Raw genomic sequence first — 13970 nt, 5'->3', positions numbered from 1 at the left:
GCTAAGTTATATTACACTAATACTAGACTAAATTACATACTAAAGAGATATTATACTACACTAAAAGAATACTAAAGAAAAACCTGTGACTGTCTGAGACAGCCAGGACACAGCTTTGACCTAATTGGGCAAGGAACAACGAATCACTGGTGTTCAATTAACAAATCACTTTGGGTAAACAATCTCCATAACACATTCCACATGTGCCATACAACAGGAGCAGCAAATAGAGATAAGCATTGTTTTCTCTTCTTCTCTCTGTGCTTCTCACTGCCTTCTCCAGCAAAAATCCTGGGAGGGAGTTGTGCTTGCTGCTCTCTGTGAAGTGAGCTGCAGTCACAATCCATTGAGGAAGATGTCAGATCTCTGCACCAAAATCAGTTTAGAGATTCCCAAGCTGAGGGAAATAAACCCCCAAGAAACCAGCCCCACAGAAAAACACCTGAGCTAGGGGAGGGCAGAAAGGGGAGCAGCAAATGTCACCCAGCCTCACAGGCTGAGCAGGCACAGACTGCAGTGTCACCCAAAGGGAAGGCTGGCAGCCCTCTGCCACAGGGAGCATCAGATAGACCCATTTCCTTTCTGATACATGCTTAAGTCAATAGCAAGGTCTCTGACAAAACCAACTTCACCTTCTGAAGCCACCTGGTGCTTTCCCACCTTACCTTCTAAAAGTTTATCCTTATGGCTAACTGCAAAAACCTTTTTCCTCACTGGTTAAGCTCATTTATCCAATATGTAAAGTAAGTCCCACACATTCCCTTCCCCTTAAAGATCCATTGGGATATTTCAACTGCTCAATTCCTTCAGTCTTTCTTTGCACTTTTTCTCTAACTTAAAAAAAATAAAAATTAATCTCTGAAATATTAAAAGAGTGTTCATCTTTTCTGGTTGCCTAGTACTGAGTACAACCCTTAGCTGACATGGCACAGGATATTCTCTTGTTCAATGTTTCCTGTCTCCCACAACATCATGGTATTGCCAGTACACATTAAGTAACAAGCAGTAGCAGCCCAGCAGGACGAAGAGCTCTGTGTTCACTTCCTAACATGCCCTGCCCATGGCCTGAGCTGCAGAAGCAGCACTGAATGTGGCTCTGGTAGCCTGGTTTAGATAGAGAAGGGACAGGATGTTCATCTGCATGGACTAGGGAAAGGCCACAGAACACTGCTGCAGCCAGGCCTGTAGAGCCAGGGTGGGGGAACAGGAATTATCCATATAAAGGGCAAAAAAAAGCATCAGAAAACAAGCTGACCATCTCCTATAGCCTTGCAGGCACCAGTGAGATATCTGCATCAACTAAACCATTAGAAAGACTCTACCCACAGACAAGATGATCAGACACTTCTGCTGCCCTTAATACATAAACTCAGATACATTTAATTTGGTTGGTTTTTTTTTTTTTTGGTTTTTCTTTTTTTGTGATTTGATTTTTTCTATTGCTTTTTCACATTCTAGGTGACCACATCACATATATGAATATGACCTACAGTAAAACTCTGTCCTCAATTGCACAGACAGCCTTCAGCTCAAATCTGTGCAACATCCTCAAACAGCATTTGGCTCTGTAGGCAGACAGCATCTACAGCAGCTCACTGGCAGAAGGCTACAAACAGATTGAACACTCGTTTAAGAGAAAGCAGTGAAGCATTTCCAATCTAGCTTTTCATTAAAAAGCTTCTTAGCACCATACAGAATTATCTCATCCACATGAAGCAGTTTATGAGCTCTAGAGGACAAAATGCCTCCCCTGGTAGCACATGCATCTTTCAATGAAGTTACAGAAGGCAATGAGCAGCTCAGAGCTCACTTCCCTGCCAGTCACACAGGAAATCTTGGCTCTCCAAGGGCCAGAATCTACTGAAATGCAGTTCAGATGAGCAAATATTTCACACATAACTGAAGAGACTGGACCCTTACTGATTTCACAGATCTAAATCAAAACACACTGTGGAGCACCTCCTCTTTGTATCTGGTGGAGATTTTCTCACTTAAACAAAAGGATGAGGTGCTCAGAAAGGATTATTCCTGTCACTTGTGTGTCTCTAACAATTGTAATAGACTGTAGTATATTTTTCAACCTTTCAGAATATTAATGATCAGGTATTGGCAGGCATTTTTCACCTAGGAAGTTCTTTCCACTAGACTTGTAAAGAAAAGTGTAACATCCATTACTTTTGCGAAGTCTGGGTGCAAGGTGTTCTCTGAAGAATCTGCCTCTTCTTGAGAGCAATCATAATTCACTGGAACTTCTGCAGGGTCTTGAAGAGAAGAAAAAATAAACACAAAATGGTTTTATTATTCTTGCTATTACAATAGGGTTTAAAAGATAAAACCCCATATTTCCATGTCATTTCTTTTTACTCCTTTCAGATCCATCATCTCTCCAAATGGAAGCGATGCTCTCTAAACCTCTGTCCTCCTCAACCTCCTCTCTCACTGCTGCTCACTCTATCTTAGTCTATATTTAAGCTTCCAAACAACAGGCCTGACTACTCAGTGAACCATCCCACACATTCACCCATGACAAATATTCACATCCATGACAAAGACACCTTTTCCTCTCAGTCCCTTCTGATGCAGCACCAAGGGTTTACATCAACCAAAAGATTTGGGATTCCCATAAAGGGAGCACTCAGTGAGGCAGACAGGACCTTCTCCTCTCTCTGGGAAAGGGAGGGATGCAGTCTGCACTCCATGAGCTGCAAACCTGTGGGTGCAGAGAACAGCACTGAACACAAGCCCTGGGCTTTACCAGCTCACCAGGGAGGGCTCTGTTCTCACGTGGTAATTCAACCCCATGTGAAAAAAGTCACTACAGTCACTTAGGGCTCTTCTTGCCAAGAAGACCTCATGGCTTTTGACAAATTAACTCTATAGCACATTCCTGTTGCTTGTTATCAGCTTTTTTATCAGTAGAGACTTCTGTTTTCTATTAGCCTGTGTTTTTGACCTCTTATGCACATATTTCTTCCTGTTTTATTAATATTCTTTATGGGTCACATTTTCAAAAGTACTCCTCTGATTCTGAAGTGCAAGTCTCTTGTGCCTCCAAGTTCTAAAAACATCTTTGTCTATATGAGTATCCTGTCCTTCCAAAATTAGAACTTACTATAACCATCAGGATAAAGAGTTCAATTAGCTCTGAACATCCCTAAGATTCAGATGCATGTAGATGCAAAGCTTTGACTCGGCCCAGAGCACATGCATTTTACATCTGTATTAAGGTTTCAAGTGTTTTCAGCCTTAGAATTTCAGCTGGAGTGCATCCAAACTGTATGTGGATTTATTATGTGGAGGAATGAGTTACTGCCACATGAAGACTGCAGTACAACAGAGCATCCAATTCTTTCTTCCACAGTGAGAGCATAATATGCAAGCTCAAAAAAGCAAGAAGCAAAAGTCAATAAGCTTTCAGAGAAAGAGCCATATACCACAGCTGTTTTTTTTTCTTTTAAATTATTAGCTCCAGATTTTTAAAGAAAGCATAATGTTGGAAAAAGAACTGATCAAACCACTCTCCAGCACAAAACCTTTTTAAACCTTCCGAGTTCCAGGACAGTAAAACACAAAGTACCAGCAAGATCACTGACGGAGAGGACTAAATTTAAAAAAGAGCTGCATATGCAAAGTGGAGCCACGTTGCTCCTGCTGACTTTGTGGGAACAGCTTTACCTCCCCTCCAGCCATTTGAAAATGATCTGAGGGGAGTTAGCTGAAATTGTTCAGGGATTGCCAAGACTGGTGCTGCCTCGTCAGGAATCAATAGGTACAGAATCCATTACAGACTCAGGCAGTTAAAATGATTAAATACTCATATGAAGGTTCCACTTTTTTCACTTGTTTAAAAAACCCCCGGCAATACAAGAGATTTTTCACTCTTACCAAGTTTCAGATCAGTGAGATCTGCACTCTTCCTCTCCTGAATGGTTCCCTCTGGATTTATTTGCAGGATTTTGTTGAGAGTAAAAATCCAGTCATCCATATCCTGCTCATTTTCAGCTGCCAGCACAAAGTATGTGAGGTCATTCATTTTCAGCTCAAAGGCATGTTTCCTAAGCCTGTTATTCTGTTGGAACAAAAGGAAAATAAAAATAAACACTAGGACTAATACAAAAAAGTACTGAAAATGGCATCCATCTTATGCACTTGTATATGGCCACTCCTTAAAAATCACATTTAAGCAAACTTCGGTGGCTTTAAAGAAAATTCAAATAGTGTGATACTAACACAAATTTCTGTCCATTTGTGCATTTAAGAGCTTCTCTGGCCAGACGTATGTCCTATATTTACCCACAGAAATCGAAGATGGACAATAGTTCAGAAGGGAATAACTCCCATGTGGAACAATAAAAAACCTCTGGTCACAAAATGCAGCACTGCTACATGAGTTGGAGTGGTCTGGAGAGAACAGCTCTAAAAAAAAAGTTCTTACACTTGACCAGCCCATCAGACACCCAAAAAGATAAATCAAAGTATTGCTAAGTCATATAAATATTTGGGGGAGAGTGGGAATAGGACTTTCCAGAAGATTGCAACAGGACAAATTCCTGCACAGTAACTGTTACAACGGGTACTTCCCACAGCTATTTTTTTCTTAGACAGATTTTAAAAACAACTTAGGGGATTTCAACAATTTTTCACAAAAGGTAAAGGTGAGGCATAATGCTGATCAGTCTTTGCAATGCTATCGTTTTCAAGCACAAAATAAGAACAAATGCCCAGTATATGGGAATAGACTGAGTCCTGAGAGCTGTTCTTTGTCACCAGATTTTACCTGCAGGAGATGATAAGTCTATCAATTTCTGTCATAAGAATTTACAGGTACTTAGCTACTGAAACAGCTCAATAAAATCAAATAAAGTGATGGGATCTAACATAATGTGCTTAATTTCTCAAATTTAGCCAATTAGTGAGGCACATATCTCTTAGTCCTAAGGAAGCAGTTGCATCACTTTTCTCTCCTCCTTGCTTATATCTGAGAGAACAGTAATGCATTCCATCCTCTATTGTTACACTGAACTTTTAAAGCTGACTGATGATGGACATCAGTGCCACCATTGTGATTTCAATATTCCAGAAGACTGCCATCATTTTGTTGACAGATTTAACCTCGGAGTGATGCTGACAACTGAAAAAAAAAAATCATCCACCCCATAACTGGTCATTTCACTCCATTTTTTCTTCCTTAACAGTCTCAAATAACATCACAGGGGTCTCCTGTAGTTCTCCATACTGGAAGTATTTTTCTGCATGATTCTATATGAACAAGTTATTAAGAGGTTTCTAAGCCAGATGCTGAGATGATAATGATACTTTTATTTAAGAGGAACACAGGCAAAATCTGATACTGATTAGCAGAGGAGGATGAGAACCCAGGACACTGAGAAGCAAGTTCCATGAATATTTTTTTCCAGCAGCAGAGATGATTTAGAAGATTCCTACCCAATCTGTTGCTAATCACTTGCCCCAGTTCTTATTTTGCATGTCATGACCCAGATCAGGAATCACTTAAGACTGAACTACTTCTTCTGGAGCTACTTGGGTCAGTGGAGTCAGACAAATCTTGGCTTTTCAAACTGACTTGGGATAGTCTGTGTGCATATGAGAGCACGTGTGCAATTTTTCAGTTCTGCTACTGGAAATTCTCTTGATAGGAAATCATTTTCCTCTCAAGTACTTTGTAGAGGTGAATATTCTTTCAGGGTTATAAATTTCAATTCATCAAGTGCAGAGTAAGAACAAGCTTGGGTTTTGTAGCAATTGGTTCTTGGGTGTTCAGTATTTATCCTGATCCTGAAATTACTCCTCTCCTCCAACCATACATTCAAGTTAATGTAAAACAAGGAGTAAAACTTCACTAAAACCTGTTACATACATATAAAATAATAACATATACATAAATCATAGAAGGGCTTCACCAAGAGCTAGAAGTTAAACAAAACTATGCCAAGAATCTTAGGTAATGGACATTTAAAACTTTTAAAGCCAGATTACTTGTAAAGTAAACTATGTACACCAGTTTATGCACAATCTATAAAGAATACTCTGTTTCAATTTTACTTGAGATAAGACAAAAGCATTTAAAATTAATGGGTTTATTTTATATTTTATATCTTTCCCTTTATGACATGGCCAAGATCTTTAAATCAGGTACTGAAAGACTATCAGACATTATCTAGTACAGCAATATATTTTGCATGCTGAACCTTAAAAACATCAGGCAGGGCAGGAAAACTTCAATATCCACTTTTCCATCTGCACTTCAGACTTCTGGCAAGCAGATGAGATCTACAGCAAAGTTTTTGTTTCAAATCTAAGGTCAACTATTTTACCTTCCTGATCAGTTAAAAGGAAAAAAAAACCAACCCAAAACCAACAATGTACCATTTCTCAGTTTGCTCCTCTATAAAACTCCTTCCATATGGCATATGGACCTTAACTTCTAATCTTCAACAATTAATTTCAAGTTCAAAAAATTTCTTCCAGAAAGAAGTAATAGAAGATTCAAAAAAGAGACTATGAATGAGCTATAAATGAAACATCAGGCTAAGTCTAATGCCTGGAGGGTCATTCTTCCAAACTAACGGATTGTTTTGGAAGCATTTCATATTTTATCTGGAGATGATTTCTCTGGGATATTTACTACAATTTTGATATTCTATCTCAATCAAACAGGAGCTCAAAGTCATTCATAGAGACTTAAAACAATTTATAGTAGTATTAAAACTCATTAAATCACAATGTAGATATCCCATTTTTTCACTAAAAATTCAGTTTTACTCAACTCTTTCTCCACATTCTCTGGTCTCCCTGTTTATGGCAACTCTAAGCCAGGTTTTGCTTTTCTGCCCTATGATTCCAAGTCCATCACAGAATTGGCCAGCTGATGGTATTCACCCTAGTACACCCTTGGCTAAGATTCTAACTTCTTGCTAGTGAAGCTAGCTCAAATTTGTGAGTCCCATACTAAATGTCAATCCAAACCTATCACAGAAACTTGTATTTGGGGGCAGGCAAGAGGAGAACCCATGTTCAACCAGTGTGGGACAATCTGGAGGAGCACTGTAGGTTTAGAAAGCAGCTGTGAAAGGTTTAGGGGGAGGAGGATTTCAAAGGTTTCTTGAGGTTTTTTTTGTCAGAAGTTAGTCGAAAAGGGCAGAAATCTTGCAACCGAGACATTTTCCTGGAGCGTCATGAGAAACAGCACAGCAGAAAGGGCACCCTCTGGGGCAGCATTAAATATGTGCATAACACATTTAAGACCCTACAGGGCCGGACTCTGGCCGAGACCCAGCTTACAGAAAGCCCCTGCTGCAGGCAGGAGCAAGCAGCAATTTCTCACCAGGATTTCTCTCTAAGAATCTCCTCCATGGCTTCTGCTACACTTCCAGGCTGCCTGTGAGGGTCTCTCAAGCCAATGGACTGACACTGGCAAACATCACTGTCCTACATGCTTATCTCCAGCCTCTCCCACCCCTGTTTGGAAAAACAAACACCCTTCTGAACAGCACTGGGACAATGGCCACTGCCCACAGAGCTGGGGACTGCAAATACTTGTTCCCAGGTGAATCACTGGGAAATGATCACTTTTCTTGCTCCCATGGGTTTTAGAGGTAAAGGAGGGACATCACAACCAAAAAACTTCTTGTTTATCAGGGGCCTTCCCTTGTGTCACCTGAAAGGTTTCTTTCAAAGCAATCCTCAAATCAGTCTGCCCAGCACTGTTACCAATCTTTACCGGTTTAAGTTGTAAAGTATGGATTAAATAAAAGGTATTTCTCCTTATTCACTGACACATTGGGCTAGAGCAGTCAATAGTCACATACCATTCAAGGTAACATCTTGGTTTAGAATGAAACAAAAGAAAAAAAGAGAAATATATTATTAGAATGAGAGGAAGGGAAGAACAAGATGGGAGAAAAAAAATGCTAAGAACACAGTCTAAGGGTAACAATAGGAAAAAAAAAGATTGATTTGGACATTTCTACATAACAAACAATAAGGTTCTGTCCTACCTGATGCCATTAAGACTCTATCACCTCCAAACGCGATGACCTTCAAGGAGGCTCAGGATACAAGACTAATTTCACACTTGCCCAACAGGCAATGCTTTGTAACCTGAATCTCTTTATCCCACAATAACCAAGCATGCTCTTAGTAAGCATGAGGTAAAATCTGACATCTCAGAAAATAATTTCAGAGAAACCCCTCCCAAAAATTTCACAGTATTTTTTCCTCATGTTTACCATGGACAAAGAGTGTGTGCATGGTCTGCTACCGAAATTCAGCTGTGCTTTTTTGTAACTTGTCAGTCTGAGCATCCGCACCAAATTAAAGAGCAAAACCATTGGTGCTTTCATTTCCTGAAACTGCCAATGAAACCATTATTCTGCTAATGAACATGTTCTTCCACTTGCCTTTTTAAATGCATCCTACACCTAAAACACTACAATGAAACAAACTGGAACTTACCTGTACAACTCCCGTGCAAGAATCCAAAAAAATACATCCTTTTGGCTCCTTTGATATTTTTTCATCTTTATAAAAATTCATAATATAAGAGTTATCCGACAACTGGGTCAGCTGGAAGTAGCGCTTTTTGAATGACTGCAGGGATGGGAAAGAAAAAGCATGAAAATTGTTGTACTGCAAATTATTTTCATTGATACTTTATTCACAGGGTTTAAATAACAGGTAACTCCTCACTGCATTTCAATCACTATTCTGCAGACAAATGAATTATTACTTTATTATCATTTAAAGCAATGTAATGAAACCTGATATATAAACAATGTAATCAACCCTGAGATATAAACCTGAGATATAAACAGCTAAGTGACAATGGCAAAAAAGTGTGCCTCCATGGGGAAAATAAATGCAAATGGAATAAAGAAAGAAGAATGTTCTTTCCTTACCCGAACAGTAATGCTATTGTTGACAGTGCTGTTGAAATTCCCTTTATAAAGCCATCCAGACTTGTAAACTCCTGCTGCTAATCCTCCTCCTCCTCCACCACCACCACCTTTAGATGATGAGTGGGATGTTGTGTCCTATAGGGAAGACAAGGTTAAAATTGCACAGTCTTGTTTTCTGAATTCCAAGACAAAAAACTAATGTGTGAACATATGCTTGATAACAACTAATCACTCTTTCACTCCTTTAAAATAAGACATTGTTAATAGCCCTCCCCTACATGGGATGATATGAGACAAAGCTGTTCCACTAATTTCAGAGCTATTTAAAGTATGAAATATTTTATAGGAGATAATGACCCTCCATTATCATTCTTTATTTGAAATTAAAGTAATAAATAACTTCTCCAGTAGAAAAAAACAACACATGCCAAAACCAGAATACATACTTCATCCTTGTCCAGATCTTCATGATCGATTTCAAAGGAATGTGATGGCAGTTTCTCTGGTCTACATTCACTTCTGGCAGGGGGAAAAGATATTTATTTATTAAATTAATAATAACAAATCATGTACCTCCTATTTTCAGGGAGATAACCATTTTGAGCCCCCATGGCAATGTCAGTACACCTTTTGCTGTGATCCTATTGTCTCCTTTAAAACCATAACATTTTTAAAATACCTTTTTTCTAAGCCACATGTATCTTTTTTCCCCCAAGACTCTGAAGCTGTAACACTTCTACACAAATGATAAAATACCAATTCTTGGTCTCTTTGCACGTCTTCGACCAGAACAGGCAACAAACCCAAGTAAATTTCCAAAGAGAGATCCCATTCAAGGCTGGCAAAGGAAGGAGACTGAGCTCTTCAACAGAATTCTTAACCAAGACCATTAGAACTTTCACCTTAAAGCTTCTATATCACTTTATGATTTTAAGATTTTTTTTCTATTCAATATGATGAGCACAACCTTCAAGCAATTTTTCACAATACACAGATGTCTTCTTGATGTGATGCCATTTAAGGTCTTTATACTGTATACTCAAACCCACAACTGAAATGAAAAAGCAAAGCACTTAAGCATTTGCTTAATTTTAAGCACATAAATAACTGTACTTAGGCCCTGAGTACTTCTCATACTGCAGAATTAAACAGTAACAGCCAAATACACGCAATAAAAATTCAAGTGTATTTTTAAATGGAAAAAAATAGATTTTTCAGTGCCCTGAAAAATTCCAGTACTGTTTTCAAATTCCTGAATCTTACAAACCTCATCCTGAAAACCTGCAGTTGTGATATGAAAACTAAAAAGTTTTCACGCTAAAATCTATTATTTATTAGGAAGACTGACTTTTCCAGAATAAAATAATAAAAAAAAGATAACTTTGACCTTTTTCATTTTTATTCATTCATACATAAATTACACATAATGAAAATCAGAGTAATGAGCAATACCTATCTCCTTTCATTTTCCCCATATCAAAACCAGTGTTCCCATGAAGTGCCCATACCATCACAAGGGCACAGAGAACATGAGTGTTTCATTCCCTCTTTGGTTTGTTCCAGTTTTGCAGTTTATTTACTGCAAAAAAACTGATCAATGTTTTGAATAAAAACCACAGTTACAATCTACTGGCATTTTTGAAATCTGTAAAGCTTTAATAGTCAGGATATTTGTGATGGAAAACCATTGCAGGTTTTCCAATGCAACCAAGGGCAGCTGTTAAAATTTCTTTTACAATAAAAGAGGTACCAGACCTGAAATATCTACCAAGTGTTCCAGGTTTCCTGCTAAACAGCAGCAAAAATTTTGCTAATGACTCTTTCTGTTCCCAGGCAGTCAGCACAGCACACACTAAGCAACCCCATATCTTTTCCCACCCGTCCACTTGCTCAAAAAGCAAGAACACCGGCACAAAGCATAAAACATGGTGTAAAAGAGGTAGTGAGAGCTCACAGAGAGGAATTTAAGGGGTTAGAAAGAGCTGAGAAAAACCTCCAAGGAGGAACACACACAGAGAAAAACCAAAGCAATTGCTAAATATTTTGATCCTGTCATGCACACGGCGCTGAGCTCTGTCCTGGTGCCACAGCAGGGCTGCAGTGGACATGCTGAGCACTCACTGCCTGCCCTCAGCAGCACACAGCAGCTGCTTCCAATCAGAAAGGGTCAACATTCAGAAAAAACAACTCTGACAAAAATCTGCTACACCATGCAGCCATTACTCGAGGTGTTGCACGAGTGTGTGACCCAGCACAGCCTCAAGCACACAAAGTCCTTCAGCACTGCTGAGTCCCAATATGCTTGTTTATGCATGGAAAATCCCACAGGGAAATAAAAGCACACCCTCAGTGAAGGGAACTACTTCAGCCACAGTTATAACTGGTACTGTAAATGATATTCCTTTCCCACAATGTAAAGCTAAACACTTAACACTCATCCAGTGCTCGCCAATACAATGACTTCCTATAAACGGATTGATACAAGAATATGTTCAGATTTCTGAAAGTATGACAGCAGGTTTCTTCAAATCAAACAAAAACCAATAAAAAGTGGTAAAAAGATCCAGAACTATCAACAGTGAGATACAGTACAATGATCAGGACATATCAAGTCTCTTTACTTTTCTTGAAAAGGTTTAGTCTAAAACACCAAACTTTGTAACGTGCACGTGCAAATCCAGGTAGAAAAGGCTGGAGACAACATGAAATGAGGTGGATCTCAAACCAGATCTGTTAGAGGTATATTAAGCTCAAAAGCCATGGAGGTTTCCAGCAAACAAAATGCAGACAAGCCCTGCTATAACTTTGTGTCTAAAATATCAACAAGTGTGGCATCCAAACCTTCCCTAAGATACACAAGACAAAAGATGTCGTGTCAGTACAATCCTCAGTACAATGTATGTGCCAGGAGGGGGGAAAGAGTAAGGTGTAAGACACCCTGGTACCCCTGGAGCATGAACCCATGAAAGCAAATCCCATTAAGCACCACACTAAAATATCCTTTGCAGAAGGGGATGTATGTAATCAGCTAAAATGTACTTTTGTGCATAGTAATGCACCCACATCTGCCCCATGCATATTTCATAGGAGTGAAGACATTTAAGGTTAAATGGAAAACTGCTGTGCTACAACCATTTTTCTTGAGCACTAAATGCATTAATTTTCTAAACCAATCAGCAGGCTGGGTATTTAAGAAAGGAGGTTTTTATAATCTCTGATTAGCAAAACTGCTGTTAATGGCTTTTTGTACTACCATGTACACTGTTCATAAAAATGCCAACCTACAAGAGCAAATGCAGGTCTAAAGGAAGGTTTACAGTGCAAAACCCTCTGAACACAGCACCTAACTGGGCCATAAGACTCAATTTTATGAGTTTTTTCAATTCTTGCAGCAATGAAGTTAGTACTAGGTTCCATCCAACCCAAGCTTAGAGCACTCATGCATTCCTGTCTTATGTGCAGGTAAAAACCTTTTTCATACAGTCAATTTTAATGACATAAACTCCATGAAAGGAGGCAGTAAAACAGCTCATTTGGCACTTGGTGATTCTGGTAACTACTCTCTAAAACCCTCCTCAGGGGCAGGACACAAACTTCCAGAAACAAGAGTATGGGTAGAAACTCATGCATGTAGCAATGAGCACCAGATTCTTTGTTTCTTTCCACTCAAGTCACGAAACTTGTTCTTGCTCGTCCCAGCACTTTTCCAGTGATTTCAATGTTTGTGTGCCTCCAAGCACAGGAGAAATGCCCCTTGCCCTGACACTGGCACACCTCAACTGCCTTGTACCATCAGTGCACCCAGCTCTCCTGTACAATGCAGCCATAAAGCACTGAAATCCTACTCTCTGTTCCACAGGGAAACTAAAAGGAGAATGAATCCCAGTGAAAGGTGAGTGACATTTATGCATTATTAAGGAAAAGCCACCTCTCCTGTATCAACTGTGCTCTGAAAACGCAAATACACTTGTAAGGATTTGAATCAGCACTAATGGAGTTTGTTGATACCAGTGAATTCTGCAGAGTCTTGAACTTTTCTGAAGGACCTTTGCTTCCCCTTTTTAAAAATGCAAGGCACTGAAAATACGGTAAAACAAGCACAGCTTAAAAGACAAAGGAACGTGCAAATATGGACAAAGCTTAGCAAATAACACAAGCTTAATGGGGAAAAAAATAAAAAAAGGGAACTTATGTGAGTTCTTACTGCGGTAAGTGTCGAAAATCTTCTGAATAGGATTCATATTTGTAGTTCACAACATGCCAGTGGGAACTGTAGTATTTACAAGCCTAAAAAGAAGAAACACGAACAATACAATAGAATTACTACAAGGGTTTAGACTCAAGAAGGCTAGAGAACTGATAAAGTTCTGGGCAGCCCACATGCTAGAGAACATAGTCTTCTCTTTTAGAACTGGGTGCTCAGTTCTTAAAGGAAAGCCAGAGTCATATGTTTCCATATTTTGAAGCACAATTTCCCTTTAAAATCAAATGCACTGAATCACACAAGATGGAGTAGGGAGCTGATAGCAATTTAACATGCTTTACTGATTCTCATTTGCTTTCTATGAAGCATCATTAAATTATAGTTACTGCCTCAAAAGACATGATCTAGTTTAGGCCTGACTTCCTCCATGGACATTGATTACACATTTTCTATTTGCATCCTGTTTGATTACCTAAGCCATAGGTAAATACATTTGTAATCCACTGTAAATACATTTGCCTTACTTTTTTATTCTCCCTTGTTGCAGTACAAGTGCTCTACTTACTCTGCCCTTCAGGACTGATCTTGAACCTCTTAATAACATTCAGGAATATATTAATAGGATTATAATTTTTCACCAGTCTCATTTTCCCTTCTACACTGAATTTGCTCAGTCATGCCATCATGCAGTTTTCACTGCCTAAAAATTTTCTTGCAGGCTTCGCATTCACCTTTGAAAATTGTTCCTTGTATATCAATCTCACTAAAATAAGGAAGCCAAACCTGAACTATACAGAAAGGCTTGGCTGTGCTGTCAAATAGACCAGAATATCTGTGCAATTTATTTG

General features: G+C 39.0%; 1 protein-coding gene across 1 annotated transcript in view; it reads right to left on the bottom strand.

The window, feature by feature from the left end:
- DOCK10 (dedicator of cytokinesis 10) overlaps positions 1–13970 on the bottom strand; it is a 98244-nt gene that overhangs the window by 57680 nt on the left and 26594 nt on the right. Inside the window, exons 4-9 of the mRNA XM_030954260.1 lie at positions 13123–13205; positions 9365–9437; positions 8919–9053; positions 8476–8610; positions 3886–4069; positions 2176–2261 (exon numbers count right to left, since the gene is read on the bottom strand). Coding sequence (XP_030810120.1) covers positions 2176–2261; positions 3886–4069; positions 8476–8610; positions 8919–9053; positions 9365–9437; positions 13123–13205 — 696 coding nt within the window. The remainder of the gene's footprint in view (positions 1–2175; positions 2262–3885; positions 4070–8475; positions 8611–8918; positions 9054–9364; positions 9438–13122; positions 13206–13970) is intronic.

Source organism: Camarhynchus parvulus, chromosome 9 (assembly GCF_901933205.1).
Source record: "Camarhynchus parvulus chromosome 9, STF_HiC, whole genome shotgun sequence".
NCBI classification, from domain to species: Eukaryota; Metazoa; Chordata; class Aves; order Passeriformes; family Thraupidae; genus Camarhynchus; species Camarhynchus parvulus.
Note: the sequence above shows the minus strand (reverse complement) of the source record. Positions and strands in the feature narration are given on the sequence as shown.